Genomic DNA, 25,992 nt, shown 5'->3' on the forward strand with positions numbered 1-25,992 from the left:
GGTGACCGAAAATACAAGATATAGGGGAGATGATGAACCAACAAGACATTGCTCTAATATTAACGAAAGGAATTAACCTAACCAAAGAATTAAGATATGTGTGCCCCATGGGAAAAGGTGACCATGTAATTATAGAAATAAAGACTGATAATGATGTCAGTGAAGAGGATGAATCATACAAAGAAACAGGAGAAACTACGGGAAAGTGAATATAGATGATCTTAAGAGATTCTATGAAGAAATAGACTGGGGAAAGCTGAAAAGAGCAAATGATGTGCAAGATAAGTATGATATTTTTATGGAACTATATGAGACAAGAGTGAATAAATGTTCCACTATACAAATCTAAAGAAAAGGGAAAACAGGTGTGGTTCAACGCAAGATGTGCAAGAGCAAAGAAAAAAAAGAGACAAAGCATGAATAAAAATTAAAAGAAATAAAAAAAATAAAGAAGACTCTAAGATAGGAAGAAATGATTATGTGAAAATAAGGAGAGAGGAAGAGAAAAGATATGAAAAGATATAATTAAAAAGTGCAAGGATGAACCAAAATTGTTGTACATATTCATAAATAGAAAAATTTAACTAAAAGAAAAACTTGAAAGGTTGGAGGATGGAAATGAAACATATGAAGACCCAAAAGACATGAGTTAATTGGTAAACAAAAAGTTTCAGCATGTTTTCTCAGAAAAAAAATCACAATTTAAAGAACCACAAGATGAGAAGACAAAAAAAGCAAATGTTGGAAATTACAGTATTCAAAGAGGCTTATAAAATGGAGGAACTGGAAGAGAGAAAAGCAACAGGACCAGATGAAGTATCAGGTTTCATTTTAAAAGAGTGCAGGAAACAGTTAATTGAACCAGTATTTGACATAATAAAGTGGTCATTATCAACTGGAAGAGTGCCTAAGTAATGGAAGAGAGCAGACATAGTGCCAGTTTATAAAAGTGGAAAGAAAGAAGAACCACTAAACTATTGACCAGTATCAATGACCAGCATAGTATATAAGGTCTGTGAAAAAGTGATAAAGAAGCAGTGGAAAATTTTTCTACAAAAAGATGATATAATAGCAGAAAAACAGTATGGCTTTAGGCAAAAGTGATCATGTGTAACAAATTTGATGAGCTTCTTTTTGAGAGTGATTGCTATAACACAGGAGAGGGGTGGATGGGTAGACTGTATGTATTTAGATTTTTTAAAAAACTCGACAAAGTTCCCCTAAACAGGCTATCATGGAAGCTAGAAAATATTGGAGGATTAAAGGGAAAAATAAAAAACTGGATGGAAAGTTACTTAAACAGGAGAGAAATGAGAATGGTAGTAAAAGACATAAGATCAAAATGCAGAAAACTAGATATTGGAGTACCACAAGGATCAGTGCTAGCACCAATACTTCTCCTGATTTACATAAATGATATGCTGAAGGAGTAAAGAGTTACATAAGTTCGTTTGCAGATGATCCAAAATTACAGACATACAAGAAACAACAGAGACTGAAATTCTACAAGAGGATTTGAATAAAATCTGGAACTGGAGTAAGAAATGGGAGATGGAATTTAATGTGAAAAATGTCATGTAATGGAAATAGGAAAAAGTGAAGAGAGACCTAAATGGACATATAAAATGGGAAATGAAGAAATAATAAAAGTACAAGAAGAGAAAGATCTGGGAGTGATAATACAGGATAGTTAACAGTTGGAGAAACATGTAGAAAAGATATTCAGAGATATATATAAAATGATGAGAAATGTTGGAACAGCATTCCACTACATGGATAAAGATATGATGAGAAAGATATAATTACCACTATGATTAGACCAAAGCTGGAATATGCTCATTCAGTGTGGTCTCCCCACAAGAAGAAACATGTCAAAAAAATAGAAAGGATACAAAGGATGATAAAGAAGATGGTTCCAGAACTGGAAGAATTAACATATGAAGACAGGTTAAAGGAAATGAATCTGCCAACATTGGAACAAAGAAGAGAAAGGAGAGACTTAATACTGATTTCTAAATTGTGGAATTGAGTGGAAGAAATTGATAATGAAAACTAAGAGAAGTAGAAGATACCAGATACACATGAAGCCACAGCAAAAATCTAAGAAAATAATGCTTGAGTAACATAAAGAGATATAGTTTCCCACAAAGAAATATAGAAGTTTGGAACAAACTAAGTGAGGATGCAGTATCAGCAATGAGTGTGCACAACTTTAAGGAAAAACTGGACAAGTATGGATGCAGGACAACATGAGCATTGCTTAGGCCTTGTAAATTACAACTAGGTAAATACAACTAGATAAATACACACACACACACACACACACACACACACAACTGGGTGATAAAATAAACAGTCTAGTGGTGACATCACTATCACAGGGAAGAGTACCAAAAGATTGGAAGAGAGCAAATATTACACCAATATACAAAGGAAGAAACAAGGAAAATCCACTAAATTATAGACCAGTGTCCTTGACTAGTGTTGTAGAAAAATTATGTGAAAGAACAATAAAGGAAAGATGGATGGAACACTTGAAAAGAGATAAAGTTTTAGTAAATTGTCAATTTGGATTTAGGAAGGGAAGATCATGCTCCTTGAACTTATTGTCCTTTTATTCAAGGGTAGTCGATATTGTGCAGGAGAGAGAAGGATGGGTGGATGGCGTCTACTTAGATTTGAAGAAAGCGTTTGACAAAGTACCACACTGAAGATTGCTATGAAAGATAAAAAATTAACTAGTAACTAGTGGTGTCCCACAGAGGTCAGTGTTGGGACTAATAATGTTTGTAATATATGTGAATGACATAAATGAAGAAATAGATAGTCATATGAACTTATTTGCAGATGATGCTAAGCTGATGAGAAGGGTAGAAAATGTAAATGATTGTATGATACTGCAAGATGATTTAAATAAGATAAATAGATGGAGTAAATCTTGGCAGATGGAATTCAATTTAAGTAAATGTAAAGTAATGGAGTTTGGTAAGAGTAAGAAAAGAATACAATATCATTATGAGATAGATGGTGTGAAGTTAAAGAAATCAAAAGAAGTTGATTTGGGAGTAACAGTTACTGAAAATTTGACTCCGGACAGACACATTGATAAAATTACTGGAGAGATGATGAATTTGTTGAAAAGAGTAAGAATGGCATTCTCATATTTGGATGAAGGAATGATAAAGGTTGTTGATTTCCACAATAAGACCAAGATTGGAACATGTGGCAGTGGTGTGGTCTCCTCATACAAAGAGGAATATTATAAAATTGGAAAGAATACAAAGAGCAGTCACTAAGATGATTCCAGAGTTGAGTAAGTTGACCTATGAAAAGAGATTAAGAATGCTGGAAATTCCTACCCTTGAAAAGAGAAGAGAAGAGAGAGAGAGGGGATTTAATGAACAGCTATAGAATGATAAATGGTATAGAAAGTGTGGACAAAGAATTTTTTATAAATTTAGACACAGAGTACAAGGGGATACAGTAAGAAGTTGAAGAAAGTTAACTGTAGAAGATATGATGAGTGAGGAAATATAGATTTCCTCACAGAAGTGTGAACAAATGGAACGAACTCAGTGAAGATGTCGTCAATGCCAAAATTGTCCATGCTTTTAAGACCAAACTGAATAGATATAGAGATGGGATACTATGAGATTACTCCCCTCCCATAAACCACAACTAGGTAAATACACACACTACTATTTATTTTCAAAAACTTCATGATGAAAAATTTTTCCTCAAAACATCCTTGTAAAATAGGGGTGTGTCTTATTCAGAGGTGTACCTAATATGCTAGCAAATACAGTAGATAGATGGATAGGTGTGATATTATGATTATTAAAAATTCAGGTAATTTGAAATGGTGGTGAAAATCACTTCAGATTGACTTTAGAATCTTTACTGCGCTCATTCAGGGATGATCAGCAACCTCTTCAACCGAGACGAGCAGAGTGAGATTGTGAGTGAGCTGATCCCTGTCATGAAGCGGGAACACCCACGCCGACCACCAACCCCAGAGAATGTGATGGACTTCTTCCTCACACGCACCCGCCAGAACCTGCATGTGGTTCTCTGCTTCTCACCTGTCAGTACTGAGGCTTGGAGTGTGCATACACATGGCAACATTTATTCATATATTCAGAAATTAAAACAGAAGTTTGATATAATATTATTCACTTCCAGTAGACAGCAGTTAATCTAGTTTGCTAGTGACGGGTCTGTCCTTCCATAGGTTGGGGAAAAATTCCGCACCCGTGCCATGAAGTTTCCAGGCCTGATCAGTGGATGCACCATAGACTGGTTCCAGCCGTGGCCCAAGGAGGCACTGGTGGCTGTGGCTCAACACTTCTTGGAAGACTACAAGATCATTAGCACTGCAGAGGTGAAGACCAGCTTAGTGAAAGGCATGGGGACCATTCATGATCATGTGGCACAACTTTGCAGCGACTATTTCCAGAGGTAAGTTTTATGTATGCTTGCTGTTGATGAAGTTAGTTACCTTCCAATTTATTGCCTATGATTCACTACACTCCCACCTTTTCTTCACCTTTTAGGTACAGACGGGCAGCCCATGTCACTCCCAAGTCCTTCCTCTCATTCATCAGCATCTACAAGAAAATCTATAATGAAAAGCGTGAAGAAATAGGAGAATCTGCCACCAGGATGACCTCAGGCTTGGATAAATTGCAGGAGGCTTCTGTGGCAGTGGAGCGGATGAGGGAAGAACTCTCCGTCATGGAAGCAGAGCTGGCAATTGCCTCTGAGAAAGCACATAAGGTGGGTAAGAATTTGCTATCCTGTGGTATGACTTGCAGACCAGTATCCTACTTTTCTGACATCTGTATTTGGACACTATCTAAACGTACAGATGTAGCAGAATTTTTAGACATCTTTAATGGTGTTATATTTATATGCTTAGCTATAATTGCAATCATCTGACAACCATGGTTTCAAATTACAGAATTTTAAATATCTACAGGATAGCCCTCTTTTTTTCATGTTCAAGATCATTGTTTGTGTGTGTGTTATGATAATATGTAACATTTACTATTACTATGTATGTATAGGATTTTGTTTCACACATGTTGGGTTCACTTCTAGAAAAGGTTTCATATGGTTCAATAGGTTTCTGAATAAAGGTTTAGGATTTTTCTGATGTGTTGTTTCAAAGGTAACAGAGGCATCTCAGTTACCTGCACAGTCAGTTACCTGCACATTCACGAGCCCTCTTCACCTGTAAATACTTACCTGTAAGCAATACTTGTAAGGTCCTGTTAATCAGCACGCAATGCTGTACACTCTGTTTACACCATTTAAAATCCCTGAAGTACTGCAAATGTTTTATTTTATATAGAAGAACACAACAATGTATGTATATGTGTGTGTGTGTGTGTGGGCATGCTTCTAATATGTTTGTTGTTCTGTTGGCAGTGATGGCAACATGTTCGCTGAAGGAGGGAGCCAATCTTGCTCATTATCTTTTCCTAGTTTTTCAGAGTTTAAATGTAAAATGAAATACTTGTAGATATGCATATGGAATTTTTCCCTATTTGTGTAAGAAAATGATAGTCCTGGCATATTTCTAAGATGGTAGAAGATATACATAGATTTTTAACATTGAGGGATGTTTCAGTTACCTAATCTCCCATTGATGTTAAGGGATGACTGCAGATAATGTTAAGATGAGTGTGAAAACAGGAGAGGAAAGTAAGGCACATGTGATTTTCAGATACTGGAAGAGGTGACCCGACGTGCTGAGGAGGCTGAGACCATCAAGGAAGGTGTGGAGAAGGTGCGGGACAAGGCCCAGGCACTTGTCAATGACATTGCAAAGGACAAGTCCCTGGCAGAGGAAAAACTAGAAGCTGCTCGACCTGCACTGGAAGAGGCTGAGGCTGCTCTCAACACCATAAAGCCAGCTCACATAGGTAGTTGCTCTCTTGGTTGCATCATAAGGATTATTTGTGTTGGTGATGGATCATCAGCTGATCATTTTCTTACAGTCATAGACATCCAACCCTTCAGGAGGTAAACATTTCACGCAGGGAAGCCACAAAATGCTTGACTTCTGATCTTTCTAAAATTTCTGATTGGGGCAGAGCAAACTTGGTATTGTTCAGTGCCTCAAAAACTCAATTCCTCCATCTGTCATCTCGACATAACCTTTCAGACAACTATCCCCTCTTCTTCAATGACACTCAACAGTCCCCCTCTTCTACACTGAACATCCTCGGTCTGTCCTTTACTTATAATCTTAACTGGAAACTTCACATCTCATCTCTAGCTAAAACAGCTTCTATGAAGTTAGGTGTTCTGAGACGTCTCCGCCAGTTTTTCTCACCCCCCCAGCTACTAACTCTGTACATGGGCCTTATCCGTCCATGTATGGAGTATGCTTCACATGTCTGGGGGGGGTTCCACTCATACTGCTCTTCTAGACAGGATGGAATCAAAAGTTTTTCGTCTCATCAACTCCTCTCCTCTAACTGACTGTCTTCAACCTCTCTCTCACCGCTGCAATGTTGCATCTCTAGCTGTCTTCTACTGCTGTTTTCATGCTAACTGCTCTTATGATCTTGCTATTGCATGCCTCCCCTCCTCCCGCAGCCTCGCTGCACAAGACTTTCTTCTTTCTCTCAACCCTATTCTGTCCACCTCTCTAATGCAAGAGTTAACCAGCACTCTCATTCATTCATCCCTTTCTCTGGTAAACTCTGGAACTCCCTGCCTGCTTTTGTATTTCCACCTTCCTATGACTTGAATTCCTTCAAGAGGGAGGTTTCAAGACACTTATCCATCAATTTTTGACTACTGCTTTGACCCTTTTATGGGACTGGCATTTCAGTGGGCTTTTTTTTTTTTTATTGGATTTTTGTTGCCCTTGGCCATTGTCCCTTCTACATAAAAAAAAATATAAGATATCTGCTTACTATGTCCAGTTTTTCCACCTGGAAAATTATTTCATTATTTTGCACCATGCTTCTCAGAAAGTTTTAGACACTGAGGCTGTCATATTTTTCATCTGTCTTTGATATTATAGAATTAGAAACTAATATTTGCAAGAGATAGACTTTTACTTTGTCAGTTTATTGTGTAATCAAATGAGGAAAAGTGCCTTAATTTCTGCTATCTTCAAAGTTATCTGCATTTGAATCATAATAGCTTGTGACCATTGTGGAGAGTGAAACCCCAAAACCTGTGAACTTTTGAACCAGAAAGTTGACTTTAGGAGTATCAGCACCCCTGAACAGTTTGCACTGTTAAACCCAGCACTAAGGACATCCTTTACCTACTCCCCTCAATCATTATTTTTTAAATGCTAATTTCAAAATATGGAGTTCAACTTGCAATGGTTTGGTTTCAACTTTCAGCCACCATTCGTAAGCTGGGCCGGCCACCACATCTCATCATGCGCATCATGGACTGTGTGCTGCTGCTCTTCCAAAGACACCTGCAGCCAGTGAAACCTGATCCCATTGCTGCCTGCCCCAAGCCCTCCTGGTCTGACAGCCTAAAGGTAGGAGTCAACAACTAGTGGATAAAGGGAAGGGAAGGGAAGAACATTTAAACATGGTAAATTTGTTTATCATAATACACAGAACAGATATTTGGAATGATCTCCTTTTAATTCCCTCAGATGATGGCCAGCACAACCTTCCTTCTGTCACTGCAAAACTTCCCCAAGGACACAATCAATGATGAGGTTGTGGAGCTGCTGGAGCCGTACTTTGACATGGAGGACTATGACATGGACACAGCCAAGCGAGTATGTGGAGATGTGGCCGGCCTTCTCTCTTGGACACGGGCCATGGCTGTCTTCTTTGGTGTCAACAAGGAAGTCCTGCCACTCAAGGTAATGGTGACAAAATACATTGTGTTTTTATTTTCCAATTTTACATTTTTTTAAACTACCACATGAGGGCAGGAGTTCATGTCTCATTCAGAATACATGATATTAATAAGTTAAGTTCCACAAAAACATGAATGAATGGTTAGCTATCCTATCAGGAAGCCTGATGAGTCAAAAGGTTTGCAGTTAGTTATGCTTTATTTTCTTATTCTTTGTCATATTCAAGAGTCAAAGCTGCCTCTAGATGTTTGCAAATGGTAAAATAAACAAGTTTGAGATAGGCATTCAAACAGTGAGATATATAGGAAATGTAACAATTAAAAATCACCTTTGGAACACAGAGATGTTTATTGTTGATCTTTTGTCTCCCAGTCCAATCTAGCACTTCAGGAGGCCCGGCTGCGGTTGGCCATGGGGGACCTGGAGCAGGCACAGGCTGAGCTAGATGACAAGCAGAGGGAGCTGGATGTGGTGCGTGGGCAGTACCAAGCAGCATTAGCGGAGAAACAGAAGCTCATCGATGCTGCTAATGTGTGCCGCAGGAAGATGCAAGCAGCAGCCACCCTCATTAACGGACTGGCAGGAGAGAAGGTGCGCTGGACCAAACAGAGCAAGTCCCTGAGACAACAACTTGGCAGGTGAATCCCACTCACTCTTCTTTGTAAGTCCTCAACACTCAGTAAACACAAGTGAACTCTTGCTTATTAATATGCAACATGTAAAATAAGGCAGCACACAGGAAATCAGCAATGTGTGGTGTAGGCAATGTGTGATTAAGTATGTTTAAAGTTGGAGATGAGGATGAATCTTTCTCTCTGTCATGTTAAATTGTAGAATATGCATGACTGATAATATTTTCAGTCTTAAAAATTTGTGTTTTTTTTTCATTTACACTTTGGACAAGCACAAGACAAGTGGTTCTCTATGAGAAATGAAATATTATTATTATTATTATTATTATTATTATTATTATTATTATTATTATTATTATAATTATTATTATTATTAACATTATTATTGTTATTATTTTGGGAGATAATAAAAAATAACAAACCATCTCAATATACTAAAAGACACTTTCCATAGGTTGGTAGGAGACGTGCTGCTCACCACTGCTTTCCTGTCCTACGCGGGCCCCTTCAACCAGGAGTACCGCACTAAGATGATTAAGATGTGGCGCTCCCTCTTCCACTCCCGCAGCATCCCCTACACCACTGACCTGGACATCACTAACTGGCTCATTGACAATGCCACAGTATGCACCTCACCACAGTTCTGATCTGTTTACTAGGCAGTACATTCTCTCCTTGTTTGGTGTCTGCCAGGACCAGAGTGCTATAGCCATGACTAGTTTCATTATGTCCTTAGTGGTGTAATTGTTCAGTGCTAAAAATAAGTTTAGTTTGTGTGATATGCACTTATTTATTTCTCATTCATTTATTGATTTGTTTATTTACTTATATGTTTATGTCTACTTATCTATTTCTTTAGTTATTTGTTTATTTTTTGTTTATTTTCACTTTTTTATTTATTTAGTTTTGCTTATGTATTTTCTCCTTTTTGCTTTAACACATTATTTGAAACTTATGACAAGATTTGTCCCATTTTTAGAATGTGTGTGTGTGTGTGTGTGTGTGTGTGTGTGTGGGTGCATGCATGTGTGTGTTTCTTATTGTGCTGTCTTTCCTAATGCCAGGTCTCAGAGTGGAACCTTCAAGGGCTTCCAAATGATGAGCTCAGCATTCAGAATGGTCTCATAGTGAGCAAGGCATCATGCTACCCTCTCCTGATTGATCCACAAGGACAAGGCAAGATATGGATCAAGAACAGGGAGGCAATGAATGAGCTGCAGGTGAAATTTACTACCCCATACAAGTTGATTATTTATGACTGCAGGAGTAACAATTGTATATCCTAATTCTTGTATAAGTAGGGAATATACATAAGTTTTGGAGAACAGAAACCAGCCACTCCTCTTCCAGTGGTGTAGGAGTCATTCAAGCCTTCTTTAGTAATTCATAATGGACATAACTTTTTTACCTCATTTACTTTTATATATGTATAAGGTCATTAGTCTTAGCACCATTACTTTTCCTTTTGTGTTCTTGGACTAGTGTGGATGATTACAACTAACATACAGAGGTTCAGTATAAAATTAACTTTGTGCACTCATGCAGAATTTAACTGGCTATGCTGGAAATAAAGTCCTAGCATAGAAGTTCAAAACAGGTAAGAGATGAATCATGTTTCAGATCACTTCTCTGAATCATAAGTACTTCCGGACTCATCTGGAAGACTCACTTTCTTTGGGTCGGCCACTGCTCATTGAAGATGTGGAGGAAGAGTTGGATCCTGTCCTTGACAATCTTCTGGATAGGAACTTTATTAAGTCTGGCTCCATCTTAAAGGTGAGAAATAACACCTGAAAACAGCAGCAGGTGCCTTAGGTGTATACCAACAGATTAAACAGATAAGGTGAAATCTACAGCTTATTTTACTTATATCATGAGAACATATAAGTGATGGATGAAGGGAACCATCATTTTTGTTGTGAAAACATACAATTTGCTTTGCATTCTTTATGACATGATATGTAATGCCTGCAGGTGGTTGTGGGAGACAAGGAGTGTGATGTCATGCCTGGCTTCATGCTATACATCACCACAAAATTACCCAATCCTGCCTACACCCCAGAGGTCTCAGCCAAGACTGCCATTATTGATTTTACTGTTACAGTGCATGGCCTGGAGGACCAACTGTTAGGTAAGCATAAACAATCCTCATAAATGCTCTTTTGGTTGCATATTTTGTTACAAATTTTGCCACATATTGTTGGCCTTCAGGTAACAAATCCATTGTTTTGATTGGAGATGCTCTTATCATCATTATGAATTCAAGAAAAACAGTAGATCAACTTAGTAATACTATTTTAGATCCAAAGAGCTTAGCAGTGTGTTAGATACAGGGAGTGATGAGTGGTGACTGAATTACAGGTCGGGTCATCCGGACAGAGAAGAGTGACCTAGAAAGTGAGCGTGTGGCACTCATTGAGGAAGTCATGGACAACAAGCGAAGGATGAAGGAGCTGGAGGATAACCTTCTTTTCCGCCTTACATCAGTACAGGTCAGTGAAGAGACAAGATGACTATCTACTGTGCCATAAAGAAATTTGTTAATAATTACCTGTATATATAGTAAAACCTCATTATCTCATGATAACTGGTTCCCAATCCTAAAATGACTTGTATTTTCATGCATTTTATAATACATAAAAGAAAAAAATTTTCAGCTAATAGAGAAAATATAAATCAATATGTGGAATCTGAGCACATTTTAGTACTGCAGGGAGTATTCAAGCATAGAGATCTTCAGTAAGATGAAGAGATTTCTTGGTAATTTTTTCTTAACATTCTTCTAATCTAATGCAATATTGAACATACTCTTAACTACAAAGTTCTCATGTAGTGACAGGACAGTCAAGGTTGATCAAAATCTCCTATGGTTGGGGAGGGAATAGTGTATATGAGTGGAGGATATCTTTGTTACAGGGTTCACTGGTGGATGATGAGGACCTGATCATGGTGCTGCATGACACCAAATCCACTGCCCAGGATGTGAGTACCAAGCTGCACATCGCCTCAGAGACAGAACGCAAGATTAATGGTGCTCGTGAAGAGTACCGACCAGTGGCCACCCGAGGCTCCATCCTCTACTTCCTCATCACAGACATGGCAGTGGTCTCCTGCATGTATCAGACGTCCCTCCGCCAGTTCCTCATTCTCTTTGACATGTCCATGAATAAGTAAGTCAAGTGCATTCATGTAAATTGTTTAAATAATCATTAATTTTCTAGTTAATTTCTAAATGAAGGAAATTTTACTCAGTTTTGAGTTACATCTTCCTAAAGCTTTCTGGCCTGACAGGAGTTGGCCTTTCATTAGATAAATAATCCTTCTCAGTATCTATTTATGGCATTGGCAGTTACAGTAGCAGCTCATTGCACTTGCACTGCCAGACACATGATATCTGTTCCAGTTTGCATTAACATAAACACAGTGGAAGGTCTGTGTCATTGAAATAGCCTGAGATACATCACTCTGGAGAAGTACCTAAAATTTCAAAGAAAAGTTCTAGACTAGTACTAATGCTTCAATACTAAATCTCCTTATAGGACTGAATTACTTTTGCTGACACTAGTTACATCAAGGCACACATAAACTTTTGGCATAACTTTACAAAGAAGGCCACACACAAATGTGTCCATTCAAGTTGTCATATTCTAAGGATGTTTGATGGCATTACAGAGCCGACCGCAGTAACAACCCCAAGATAAGGATTGGCAACATCATCCGCTTCCTCACCCTGACAGTGTGGAGGAATGCCTGTCGTGGCTTCTATGAGCGCCACAAATTCCTCTTCACTCTCCTACTGGCCATGAAGGTGGATCTCCAGTGTGGCCACATCTCTCATGAGGAGTTCATGAAGTTTATTAAAGTATGTACAAACCATATTCTGTTTTTCTTTCTATTTACCAACCTTGAGACTGATTAGTTACAAATCATAGTGGAAGATCCTTTATTCAACTTTGCTAAAACTAAATAAAATTGATTGTATGGAAAATTTATTAAATCTCATGACTGCAGCAAATTTCAAATCCCTATTGATTCATAAACCATTCCTTTTGGTATACTGTTAAGATTGATATACTCATAAGATCGCAAACAGAAACTATTTCTCTTTTTCTTTTCAGAATCTAAATTGACATACTCAAGATTGCAATAGAAACTATTTCTCTTTTTTTTCAGATTTTCAATTGACATTTTTCTCTCACATGGTGTCTAATAAGTCATTCCCTTTCAAGATATTAATATCAAGATCGGTTAGATGATAAAAATTATCTTACCCCTTTTGGAAGTTCTTTACCATCTACTTTTAAGGATTAAAATTACTCTCTCTCTCTCTCTCTCTCTCTCTCTCTCTCTCTCTCTCTCTCTCTCTCTCTCTCTCTCTCTCTCTCTCTCTCTCTCTCTCTCTCTCTCTCTCTCTCTCTCTCTCTCTCTCTCTCTCCTTTGTTTGTTTGTGATCTCTCAAAGAGAAAACAAGTAACATTTTTTTTCCTTCTCTGTATTTGCTCAGGGTGGTGCTTCTCTGGACCTGAAGGCAGTGCAGCCCAAGCCCTTCCGTTGGGTTCTGGACATCACGTGGCTTAACCTGGTGGAGCTGAGCAAACTTTCGCAGTTCAGCAACATCCTTGACCAGATCACTGAAAATGAGAAGGACTGGCGCCTCTGGTTTGAGAAAGACAAACCAGAGGAGGTGTGTATATAAATCTTATTACCACCTATATTTAAGTTCCACCATCCAAATTGTCACTGTTATCCTATATGATCTACTATATTTAGCCTGGTGTGAAGCTGAAAGTTAAGACAGCGACCCCATATGAACATGGGAGCAGAAGATTTATGAAAATGAGGCAATTAGCATGTAAAATTCAATTACAGATATTGTCTAAGAATTTCTCAGGGAGACACTTTTTCACTTTTCTTCCTCCTCACCTACAGGAGGAGCTGCCATGTGGGTATTCACGTTCTCTGGACATGTTCCGTCAGCTGTTGCTCATCCGGTCATGGTGTCCAGACCGTACCCTCTCACAGGCTCGGCGTTACATTCGGAGTCAGTACTCTAGTGTTGGAAAGAGATTATATTTTCAGTTCTCAGCATGATTTGTTCCCTTGCTCATTCTGGAAAATCACTGCAGTTTTGCTGGTTATATCCCCACTTATAATTTTCTAACTGTGTAATTCCTTCTGGCAAGTAAATGAGCATCTTCTGATATTTACATTTCATGAACTGATTGCACTACAATGTCTTTAATAGGAGCTTTAACCTGAGGGTTTATTGCAGGTGCATTGGGGGAGCAGTATGCAGACAGTGTTATCCTAGACCTAGAGGCAACGTGGGAAGAGTCAGACAACCGCACGCCTCTCATTTGCTTCCTCTCTCAAGGATCAGACCCATCAGGACAGATTGAAATTCTGTCCAAAGCCAAGGAAATTGGTAAGAACCTCTTGTGAGTGTTTGGGATGGGTAGCTTTATGATGCAGTCAAGTGTGGACATGTAGAAATTGGGACCTGAGGATATTTTAAGTCAGGGAACTTCATTAAATTCAATATAAATCAACCACTGGTTGATTAAATGCTCTGCTGTTTTCTTAGTAACAAGAGTTTAGCTCAGATTCATAAGAGTGAAAAAAGACTCCCAGTTTTTCCCTTCTTTATATCTTAGTGATATTTGGTAATTGTTATGTTTATTTATGTTGTTGTCACTTGCTACATTTGCTCTTCAGAGATCAGGTTTATATCCATGGGTCAGGGGCAGGAAGCCCATGCTCGGCGCCTGTTGACTGAGGCCATGGCTGCTGGCAAGTGGTTGTTGCTGCAAAACTGCCATCTTAGCTTGGAATTCTGCCAGGAAATACTGGACACAGTAACAGAGTCCAGTAATGTCCACAAATGTTTCCGTCTTTGGCTCACCACAGAGGTCCACACTGCCTTCCCCATTGGTCTCCTGCAGGTGATGTATATAGTGGCATTAGATTATACATTGAAAGTAGACATTAAGAAAGGTGTGCTATAATAGAGATCCAGCATGAATGTCAAGTAATCCAAATATCCTCTTGATCTTAAATTAAATAACTGAAATTTGAAATACATGAAGTTACAAAAAAAGTTGAAATCTTATTTTTGTTTTATTCCATTAATATGTCTACAGTTATTTTGATAATACATGAGATTGATTATATTTTTAACTGGTATTTGTAATCTATATTAGGTGAATAAGAGTCTTTTTTTTTTTTTTTTATCCTTTTAGTATGTATTCTTTATCTTGACAGATTTCCATTAAGTTCACCAACGAACCTCCACAAGGGATCCGTGCCAGTCTCAAGAGGACATATGTTGATGTGTCACAGGTGGGTGCACACTATCTCACAACCTAAAGTTGAATTATAATTCATGTTGAAATTTAGAACTTGATGCTCCACAGTTGACATCTTCTTGTGTGCATTTTTGTGATAAGTGACGACATTGCCTAAGATCACTACCTTATCTCCACAGGACCTTCTGGACTACTCCAATGCTCACCAGTGGCCACGACTTCTCTATGCTACTGCCTTTCTGCACACAGTGGTGCTGGAGCGTAGGAAGTATGGAGCACTCGGATGGAATGTTCCTTATGAGTTCAACCAGGCAGATTTCCAGGCATCAGTCCAGTTTATCCAGAATCACCTGGATGACATGGACCCTAAAAAGGTCAATCAAAATTCATGTTTTTGAATGTAGACACACTTGGTTCATATCCATTCACTTCTCATGGAGTCACTTCTCATGGAGGTTCAGTAATTGCACATGAGAGTTCTTATGTGGCCTGTATCACATCTTTACAGGGTGTGTCATGGGTGACAATCTGCTACATGCTGGGGGAGATACAGTATGGTGGCCGTGTGACAGAGGACTTTGACAAGCGCCTTCTTCTGACCTTCCTTCATGTGTGGTTCAATGAGCGTCTTCTCACATCAGACTTCAGGTGAATGGAACAAGCATGACAGATAACTTTAAGAACACACTAAAAAATATTCCTTTATATTTATTTATTTTTTTTTTATGTAGGCATGGCACCAGCCAAGGGCAACAAAATTGCAATAAAAAAAAGGCCCACTGAGGTGCCAGTCCCCAAACAGAGTTGAAAGCGGTAGTCAAAAATTGAAGGATAAGTGTCTTGAAACCTTCCTCTTGAAAGAGTTCAAGTCATAGGAAGCTGGAAATACAGAAGCAGACAAGGAGTTCCTTACATGTTAAGTGTCTTGAAACCTCCCTCTTGAAGGAGTTCAAGTCATACGAAGTTGGAGATACAGAAGCAGGCTGGGAGTTCCTTACACAATAAGTATCTTGAAACCTCCCTCTTGAAAGAGTTCAAGTCATAGGAAGTTGGAAATACAGAAGCAGGCAGGGAGTTCCAGAGTTTACCAGAGAAAGGGACAAATGATTTAAAATACTGGTTAACTCTTGCATTAGAGAGATGGACAGAATAGGGGTGAGAGAAAGAAGAAAGGTCTTGTGCAGTGAGAACTCAGGAGAAGGGGAGGCATGCAGTTAGCAAGATCAAAAGAGCAGTTGGCATGAAAATAGCAGTAGAAGATAGCAAGAGTCAACAGTGCAGCAATGAGAAAGAGGCTGAAGACAGTCAGTTAGAGAAGAGGAGTTGATAAGATGAAAAGCTTTTGATTTCATCTTGTCTAAAAGAGCGGTATGAGTGAAACCTCCCCTCCCCCCATACATATGAACCATACTTCATACATAGATGGATAAGGCCCCTGTACAGAGCAGCTGAAAGGGTGAGAAAAACTGGTAGAGATGTCTCAGAATACCTAACTTCATAGAAGCTGTTTTAGCTAGAGATGAAATGTGAAGTTTCCAGTTTAGATTATAAGTAAAGGACAGACTGAGGATGTTCATTGTAGAAGACGGGGACAGTTGAGTGTCATTGAAGAAGAGTGGATAATTGTCTGGAAGGCTGTGTCGAGTCGATAGATGGAGGAATGGAGTTTTGAGGCATTGACAATACTAAGTTTCCTCTGCCCCAGTTAGAAATTTTAGAGAGATCAAAAGTAAGGCATTCTATGGCTTCATTGCATGAAGTGTTTACTTCCTGAAGGGTTGGGTGTCTATGAAAAGACATGGAAAAGTTTAGGGTGGTATCATCAGCATAGGAGTGGATAGGACAAGAAGTTTGGTTTAGAATATCATTGATGAATAATAGGAAGAGAGTGGGTGACAGGACAGAACCCTGAGGAACACCACTATTAATAAATTTAGAAGAACAGTGACCACCAACCACAGCAGCAATAGAACGATCAGAAAGGAAACTTGAGATGAAGTTATAGAAAAGGATAGAAGCCATAAGAGGGTAGTTTGGAAATCAAAGCTTTGTGCCAGACTCTATCATAATCTTTTGATATGTCTAAGGCAGGGGTTCCTAACCTTTTTGTTCCTCTATAACCCTTGGACATTTTTATAGGTTCCCATTTACCCATAAATAAATTAATAATAAAAAAGACGAAATTGTAATATTTTGATATTATTTTATTATGAAATTTGTATGTGAAGATTGCATGGGAATCTTAAAGGTAACAACACCAATAAAGTAAATTCAAGTAATTTACAATATTTCCTAATCCAGCACATGCATATCTTTCTTATAATTATCCATAATGATCATTACACCCCGTATCCGATCCTTTCAGGCACAGTACAGATTGTGGCTATAGTTAGTGGCCATAATAATGAAAACCAAATGGTATTCACCCTGTTCTTGATATAATTTAGATGAAAGCTTTGCTTACTAAAATGAGGAAATTGTAAAAAAACACAATATTGTGTAGTCTGACTGCAGATTACAGCACTACGTATTGCACAGTAGTGGTTATTCTCTGAAGCCCAATGTACCCCCTGAAAAGTGCAAATGTACCACTCGGGGTACATGTACCCCAGGTTGGGAACCCCTGGTCTAAGGCAACAGCAAAAGTTTCACCAAAATCTCTAAAAGAGGATGACCAAGACTCAGTAAGGAAAGCCAGAAGATCACCAGTAGAGGGGCCTTGACCCGTACAGAGTTAGCAGCTGAGGGGTGAGAAAAATTGGTGGAGACGACTCAGAATGCCTAACTTCATAGAAGCTGTTTTAGCTAGAGATGAGATGTGAAGTTTCTAGTTTAGATTATAAGTAAAGGACAGACTGAGGATGTTCACTGTAGAAGAGGGGGACAGTTGAGTGTCACTGAAGAAGAGGGGAGAGTTGTCTGGAAGGTCGTGTTGAATTGATAGATGGAGGAATTGAGTTTTCAAGCATTGAACAATACTAAGATCTGAGAGATCTGAAGTTAGGGATTCTGTGGCTTCTTTGCGTGAACTGTTTACTTCCTGAAGGGAAGGTTACTTCCTGAAGACATCTCTCCTTTTTGGGGTGGTGAGGAGAGATTGGAGTGATAGAACAAGATACAGATATGAGATTGTGATCGGAGGAGCCCAATATTGAGAAGACAGGGTAACAACATAAGCAGAAAGATTAGAGGTTAGGAAAAGGTCAAGAATGTTGGGTGTATCTCCAAGTACAGTCAGGAATATGAGTAGGGTGTTGCACCAGTTGCTCTAGGTTGTGGAGGATACCAAAGTTAAAGGCTAGTTCACCAGGATGGTCAGTGAAGGGAGAGGAAAGCCAAAGCTGGTGGCGAACATTGAGGTCTCCAAGAATGGAGATCACCACAAAAAGGGGATAAAGTCAAAATGTGCTCCACTGGAAGTTAAGGCCCGGCTCACCCTCTGACACAAAAAAAAATAATAATAAAAAAAGTATAAAGTCTTTCAACTTAAAACTTTCAGGGTATAATGTGTATCTGATTATCGACTTTATGTGAGCAGGAGAATGTGATATGTCATGCCGGCTGATCGTATAATGTCATAACGTTTTTTTACATCAAAGCTTTTTCTGGTGTTATTTTTTTGTCATAGAGATACCTGCTTCTACATGGAAATACTCAAATAGTATACAAAGAGCGTGTAAGTTTGCTTTTTTTTTTTAATTCCCAATACATACTGAGCTATTGATGCCGTAATAAGCACGTTTTGCGCAACGTCGCGACGATCGCGATTTTTCGTCGATAATTTTTTTTTACTCTCAAGTTTTTCACTTTATCGAAAAAAAAAAAAAACTTACACGATGAAGGGACAACCAATATGTATCAACATGAAAAGTTACAGGAAGTTTCAACCATTTTTAAATGTTTGATAATTTTTTGAAAGTCAACATTTTTAGTTTCGAGATACAGGCATTTAAAGATTTCAGTACAATGTAACTTAACTATTTATTTCATGATTGGCTTTATTTTCACATGCAAAGCTCTTTCACTCATATTGATAATATGCACAACAAATCAATGTATAATTATAATATAAAAAAAAATATATAAATAAAAAAATAAAAACACTACCGACTTACCCTGGTGTCGTGTCCAGGTGCCTTGTTCTTCATCTTCTTTCACTTTTACCAGCAAAATGCCTCACTGCTGGGGTGTCTTCACATTCCCAAGTCCTTAGAGAGAGGTTTTGTTTTACCAGCAATGAGCAACTTCCCTCTCCTCAATGGCAATGTTCACCAAACAGGTGTAGTGTACGTACTACACATCTATCGCCCCAATCCCAGGGCTGTATGTTTCACCTTCGGCTGCTTTCTTCTCCTCTTCCTCCTGCACTTTCCTTATTTTCCTTTCTTTTATCTCCTTCTTAGTTTCTGTTAGTGATCCAGCTAATCTCTTCCTATCCATCCTCTTCCTTATCTCCACAGCCTCCATCCCGCTTTCTCCCACTGCCATCCCTACAGCTGCAGATCCCAGGTTGAAGCTGACTACTCCTCTTCTTCTTAGTTAGTGGCATGATGTTTATATGCGAATGTTAGAAGGGGACTAACAATAAACAAGCCAGCTAATGTAGCACAAATGCTTTTATTAGCAAGGTGAACCACAGCGAGCAGCACATAACATTCGCTGATTGTAACTTTGAGGTGACTAAGTCACTCATTGAGGGGAAACAGCGAGAGGCGCACCATGCTGGTCTTGCCATACATATGTCTAGAATTACTCACACAGAAACACGGAAGAAAACGAGGAAAAATTAGCTTTATTTACAGCGAAACAAGGCCCATACTCGCGTGCGCCCTTTAAATGGTTACGCCCCTCAGGCCTTTAAACTACCACGTGGGGCGCGTAAAAATTTTTCCAGCCATTTAAATATATATTTAAATATATATTTAAATTTGCCCACATACATGTACACCTCAAATCCGCTATGATCTCAATTTTGAATTTTTTTATATTTTTTTTAATATTTCAGAGGGTGAGCCGGGCCTTAAGTAATCAAAGAATTTCTTATAATCAGAGGAGTTAGATGAGAGGTATACAGCACAGATAAATTTAGTTTGAGAGTGACTCTGTAGTTGTAGCCAGATGGTGGAAAACTCAGAAGATTCAAGAGTATGGGCATGAGAGCAGGTTAAGTTGTTGCACACAGACGCATCATCCAGCTTTGGATTGAAAATGAGGATAGAGAAAGTAGGCTACTGTCAGTTGCCTTAGACACCTGTATTTCAGTGAGAAAAAGAAGATGAGGTTTAGTAGAGGAGAGGTGGTGTTCTACAGATTGAAAATTAGATGTAAGACTGCAAATATTGCAGAAGTTAATGAAGAAAAAGTTGAGGGGTTCTCAAGACACTTATGGTTGATTCCAGAAGAGCAGTCTGAACTGGGGACATTTGTGGTCTCCCCAGATGGGGACTCTGAGACTGGTGTAGGAGTCACTATATTGATTTTGAATTATGAGCGAAGGGTGTGTGTGGAATTAGGTACATGTAGTTATATGTGAAGGAAGGAATTTAATGTTAATTCACCAGCCTTCTTGTCCTATCCACTCCTACACTGATGATACCACCCTGCACTTTTCCACATCTTTTCATAGATGTCCAATCCTTCAGGAAGTCAACAATTCACCCAGAGAAGCCACAGAACACCAGACTTCTGATCTCTCTAAAATTTCTGATTAGGGTAGAGCAAACTTAGTATTGTTCAGTGCCTCAAAACTCAGTTCCTCCACCTATCAACTCAACACAACCTTCCAGACAACTATCCCCTCTTCTTCAATGACACTCAACTGTCCCCCTCTTCTACAGTGAACATCCTCAGTCTTTCCTTTACTTGTAATCTTAACTGGAAACTTCACGACTCATCTCTGGCTAAAACAGCTTCTATGGATTTAGGCATTCTAATATATCTCCATCAGTTTTCCTAACCCCCACCATTTGATAACTCTGTATAGGGGCCTTATCCATCCATGTATGGAGTATGCTTCACATGTATAGGAGGTTCCACTCATATTGATCTTCTAGACAGGGTGGAATTAAAAGCTTTTCATCTCATCAACCCCTCTCCTCTAACTGTCTTCAGCCTTTCTCATCACCACAGTGTTGCATCTCTTGCTATCTTTTACCACTATTTTCATCCCAACTGTTCTTCTGATCTTGCTAACTGCATGCCTTCCCTCTTCCTGCAGCCTCGTTGCACAAGACTTTCCTCTTTCTCTCACCCCTATTCTGTCCACCTCTCTAATGCAAGAGTTAACAAGTATTCTCAATCATTCATCCCTTTCTCTGGTAAACTCTGGAACTCTCTGCCTGGTTCTGTATTTGCACCTTCCTGTGACAAACTCTTTCAAGAGGGAGGTTTCAAGACATTTATCGTGTATTTTTGACTGACGCTTTTGACTCTGTTTGGGGACTGGCACCTCAGTGAGCCTCTTTTTTGTTGCAGTTTTTGTTGCCCTTGGCTGGTACTCTCCTACATGAAAAAAAAAAAAAAAAAAAGCTTTCATGGATCTAGAGATAGCATTTGACGGGGTTGACAGGAAAGCCCTTTAGGATTTTGTTGAAATACACATTGTGGGAGGGCAGTTACTGAAAGGAATTAAGGCTTGTGTGGTTGTGAATGGAGCGTTTGGAGAGAGTTTCTTTCTAGGTGATTGATATTTTTATGAATGGTCGATAGGAAAAAGCAAGAGCTCTTCTGTTGTCACTTCCTTGCAGGGATGCTCCCAGAAGGAGCAAGTTGTCAGAGAAATAGATAGATGCATGGATTCAGAAAATGGTCATTATGTTACAATACTTTATTCTGAAAGGAAGAATAAAGAACTTTTCACATACTGATTTTTTTAAGTAATTGGGTTAAGTCTTGATGCAGGTTTTATCAAGGCTACGGACTTCCCATGTGCAAAGGACAAGCAGAGTATATCGAATATATCAATCAGTTACCAGCAACAGACTCTCCAGAAGTGTTTGGCTTGCACCCAAATGCTGACATTACGTGAGTTCCTGTTTGTATTGTATGCAGTTTCTGTTTTGGGATGTATCTGAAGTAGAGGTTTAATATTTCACTTGTCCTCGTGGTCTGATATGAAAATAATTTTTAGTAGTAGTAATTGGTGGTTATGATGAAAGTAAAAGGATATGGTGATGATGAAGCTCATTCTCTAACCCATACATGTGGTTGGCAGGTACCAGATTAACACAGCCAAGAGCATCCTTGACACCATTCTGAGCATGCAGCCTAAGGAGGGAGGACAGCGTGGTGGGGAGACACGTGAGGCTGTGGTGTCTCATCTGGCCAATGACATGCTTGGCAAGCTTCCTCCTGATTATATCCAACATGAGGTGATGTCTCTAACTTTGACTGCTTAACTTCCAAAGTGGAACATATTCTGACTCTTCCCTTTTCCAGAGACTTCCATTCTTGGAGACTTCAGTGTTCATCACCAGCTTTGGCTTTCCTCTCCCTTTACTGATCATCCTTGTGAACTAGCCTTTAACTTTACTATCCTCCACAACCTAGAGCAATTGGTGCAACACCCTACTCATATTCCTGACTGTCTTGGAGATATGCCCAACAGTGTTGACCTTTTCCTTACCTCTAATCCTTCTGCTTATGCTATTACCCTCTCTTCTCCATTGGGCTCCTCCAATCACACTCTCATATATGTATCTTGTCCTATCACTTCAATCCCTCCTCATGATCCCCCCAAACAGAGGTGCCTCTGGCATTTTGCCTCTGCTAGTTGGGGGTACCTGAGGAGGTATTTTGCTGATTTTCCTCGGAATGACTACTGCTTCCATGTCAGAGACCTGTCTCTGTGTTCTGAGCACATAACAGAGGTGACAGTGTTTAGTATGGAGGCATACATTCCTTACTTCTCTATGACCTAAACCTTCCAAACCTTGGTTTAACACAGCCAGTTCTCATGCTATACATGATAGAGAGGTGGCATCACCAAAATCTCGTACGCTTTATATTTCTGCCCGGAACCATGCCAGGTCTGTTCTCCAACTAGCCAAAAACTCCTTCATTAATATAAAGTGTCAGAATCTTTCAAGATCTAATTCCCCTCATGACTTCTGGCACCTAGCCAAAAACATCTCCAATAACTTTGCTTCTTCTTTCCCTCCTTTATTTCAACCAGATGGCACTACTGCCATCTGAACTCTTCACTCAAACCTTTGCTAAAAACTCTATCCTGCATGATTCAGGGCTTGTTCCTCCATCTCCTCCACCCTCTGACTGCTTCATACTACCTATTAATATTTTTTGCAGTGATATTTTCCATGCCCTCACTGGCCTAAACCCTCAGAAGGCTTATGGACCTGATTGGGTCCCTCCTATTGTTCTCCAAAACTGTGCTTCTGTGCTTGCACCTTGCCTAGTCAATCTCTCTCAATTCTGTCTGTCAACATCTACCTTTCCCTCTTGTTAGAAGTTTGCCTACATTCAGCCTGTTCCTAAAAAGGGTGACTGTTTTAATCCCTCAAACTATTGTCCTATTACTTTAATTTCCTGCCTATCTAAAGTTTTTGAATCTATCCTCAACAGGAAGATTCTTAAACATCTATCACATCACAACCTTCTACCTGATCCACCAATATGGGGTTCTGTCAAGGCCACTCTACTGGTGATCTTCTGGCTTTCCTTATTTTGTCTTGGTCATCCTCTTAGAAATCTTGGTGAAACTTTTGCTGTTGCCTTAGACATATCAAAAGCTTTTGATAGAGTCTGGCACAAAGGTTTGATTTCCAAACTACCCTCCTACAGCTTCTGTTCTTCTCTCTGTAACTTCATCTCAAGTTTTCTTTCTGATTGTTCTGTTGCTGTTGTGGTTGTCAGTCACTCTTCTAAATTTATTAATAGGGGTGTTTCTCAGGGTTCTGTCCAATCACCCACTCTCTTCCTGTTATTCATCAATAATCTAAACCAAATTTCTTGTCGTATCCACTCCTACGTTGATGATACCACCCTGCACTTTTCCACGTCTTTTCATAGACATCCAACCTTCAGGAAGTAAACAGTTCATGCAGGGAAGCCACAGAATGCCTGACTTCTGATCTCTCTAAAATTTCTGATTGGGGCAGTGCAAACTTAGTATTAGTCAATGCCTCAAAAACTCAGTTCCTCCATCTATCAACTAAACACAACCTTCCAGACAACTATCCCCTCTTCTTCAATGACACAACTGTCCTCCTCTTCTACACTGAACATTCTCAGTCAGCCCTTTATTTATAATCTAAACTGGAAACTTCACATCTCATCTTCAGCTAAAACAGCTTGTATGAAGTTAGGCATTCTGAGATGTCTCTGCCAGTTTTTCTCACTCTTTCAGCTGCTCTGTACAAGGTCCTTATCCGTCCATATATGGAGTATGCTTCACATGTCTGTGGGGCTTCCACTCATACCGCTTTTCTAGACAGGGTGGAATGAAAAGCTTTTTGTCTCATCAGCTCCTCTCCTCTAGCTGACTGTTTTCATCTTTCTCATCGTCACGTCTCTTGCTATTTTTATTTTCTACCACTATTTTCATGCCAACTGCTCTTCTAATCTTGCTAACTGCATGCCTCCCCTTCTCCCACAGCCTCACTGCACAAGACTTTCTTCTTTCTTTCACCTCTATTCTGTTCACCTCTCTAATGCAAGAGTTAACCAATATTCTTAATCATTCATTCCTTTCTCTGATAAACTCTTGGAACTCTCTGCCTGTTTCTGTAATTCCACATTCCTGTGACTTGAACTCTATCAAGGAGGAGGTTTCAAGACACTTATCCTTCAATTTTTTTTACCACTTTTGATCGTATTAGGGGACTGGCATCTTGGTGGGCTTTTTTTCTTTTTTTTTTTTTTTCTCTCTCCTCTCCCTTGGCTAGTGTTCCTCCTACATAAAAAATAAATAAATAAATAAATAAATAACTTTCTCATATGTTCTCATGATGTCTCTTTTATGAGAGACATGAGACATGAGTAACAGAATTTCAGCACATTAACAATTACATATTTTGAATCAGTTTTCACAGACGGACAGAGATCTTTAGTTTCTTACTGTTCATGTCTGTTTACATTCATAGTTACCAGGGTCTCTGAGAAGAAGTGAGAAATAAGGAATATAGACTGGCAGTGCATATGATCAACATGTGTAAATTAGAAGTGATTTTGACACTCTTCTAATTGCAGATTAAAGAAGCCCTGCAGAAGATGGGTGCCATTCTGCCCATGAACATCTTCCTCAGGCAGGAACTTGACCGCATGCAAAAGGTTCTGATATTTTGAAAGAGTATCACACACTATTATCACCCTGAGGAAATATGAATAGCAAAAAATTAATTATAACTCATCAGTATTTTATTTCTATCAATATATATGCATCTACCAATTCTGACATTTACTCCTTAGAATCTCATTGTGAGGATCACACAATCTTCCATGTCCTTTCAACTATAAGGCAATAACACTCTTTGGCTTGAATGTGTGTGTTGTTGGTGCAGGTGCTAAAAGTGGTGCGTCAGAGCCTGCAAGACCTCCTTCTGGCCATTGAGGGGACCATAATCATGAGTGCCTCCCTCAAAGACATGCTGGATGCTATGTATGATGCTCGGGTGCCTGAACACTGGCGAAAGGTCAGTACAACTAAGGACAGGTGATAAAGTTAGATGACTTGTGAATGTAGTCCTTGTTTTAATGAAATTCAAGATTCTGAAACCCAAGAAGTATTTATTTATGTATAATAGGCATGACCTACTTGCAACATTATCTTTTAAAATCAGAATTGATGAGTCAAAGGCAAAGCCATTGTGAATAATATAAAAATTAAAATCACTCAAAATTGTAAATTGTTGAATGCTTTGTCTTTTTATCTGCATATTTATTCTTACTTTATAAATTCCTGCATGGCTTTTTTTTTTTTTTTTTTTTTTTTTTTTTTTTTTTTTTTTTTTTTTTTTTACTCTCCACAAGTTGACCAGCAATCTATCACCAGGTGTCATGGGAGTCCAGCACACTTGGCTTTTGGTTTACGGAGCTGCTGGAGAGAGATGCACAGTTCCGTCGCTGGTACATGTATGGGCGACCCAAGGCATTCTGGATCACTGGATTCTTCAATCCTCAGGGGTTCCTCACTGCAATGAGACAGGTCACTCATTAGGAATTATTAAAAACTATATATGACAAGGAGCCT

At 39.0% G+C, this 25,992-nt stretch overlaps 1 protein-coding gene across 2 annotated transcripts in view; it reads left to right on the plus strand.

Moving 5' to 3' along the window:
* Nucleotides 1-25,992, plus strand: part of LOC135101330 (dynein axonemal heavy chain 5-like) — a 152,559-nt gene that overhangs the window by 120,167 nt on the left and 6,400 nt on the right. For both annotated transcript variants that reach the window (XM_064005175.1, XM_064005183.1), the window contains 26 exons: nt 3,915-4,084; nt 4,232-4,458; nt 4,554-4,776; nt 5,729-5,927; nt 7,371-7,516; nt 7,637-7,852; nt 8,222-8,487; nt 8,936-9,104; nt 9,546-9,701; nt 10,102-10,257; nt 10,456-10,612; nt 10,843-10,973; nt 11,398-11,651; nt 12,154-12,343; nt 12,986-13,165; nt 13,411-13,522; nt 13,754-13,906; nt 14,197-14,423; nt 14,743-14,820; nt 14,966-15,160; nt 15,295-15,434; nt 21,687-21,809; nt 22,000-22,156; nt 24,993-25,073; nt 25,304-25,435; nt 25,795-25,947. In XM_064005175.1, coding sequence (XP_063861245.1) covers nt 3,915-4,084; nt 4,232-4,458; nt 4,554-4,776; nt 5,729-5,927; nt 7,371-7,516; nt 7,637-7,852; nt 8,222-8,487; nt 8,936-9,104; nt 9,546-9,701; nt 10,102-10,257; nt 10,456-10,612; nt 10,843-10,973; nt 11,398-11,651; nt 12,154-12,343; nt 12,986-13,165; nt 13,411-13,522; nt 13,754-13,906; nt 14,197-14,423; nt 14,743-14,820; nt 14,966-15,160; nt 15,295-15,434; nt 21,687-21,809; nt 22,000-22,156; nt 24,993-25,073; nt 25,304-25,435; nt 25,795-25,947 — 4,391 coding nt within the window. The remainder of the gene's footprint in view (nt 1-3,914; nt 4,085-4,231; nt 4,459-4,553; nt 4,777-5,728; nt 5,928-7,370; nt 7,517-7,636; nt 7,853-8,221; nt 8,488-8,935; nt 9,105-9,545; nt 9,702-10,101; nt 10,258-10,455; nt 10,613-10,842; nt 10,974-11,397; nt 11,652-12,153; nt 12,344-12,985; nt 13,166-13,410; nt 13,523-13,753; nt 13,907-14,196; nt 14,424-14,742; nt 14,821-14,965; nt 15,161-15,294; nt 15,435-21,686; nt 21,810-21,999; nt 22,157-24,992; nt 25,074-25,303; nt 25,436-25,794; nt 25,948-25,992) is intronic.

Source organism: Scylla paramamosain, chromosome 1, assembly GCF_035594125.1.
Source record: "Scylla paramamosain isolate STU-SP2022 chromosome 1, ASM3559412v1, whole genome shotgun sequence".
Lineage (NCBI taxonomy): Eukaryota > Metazoa > Arthropoda > Malacostraca > Decapoda > Portunidae > Scylla > Scylla paramamosain.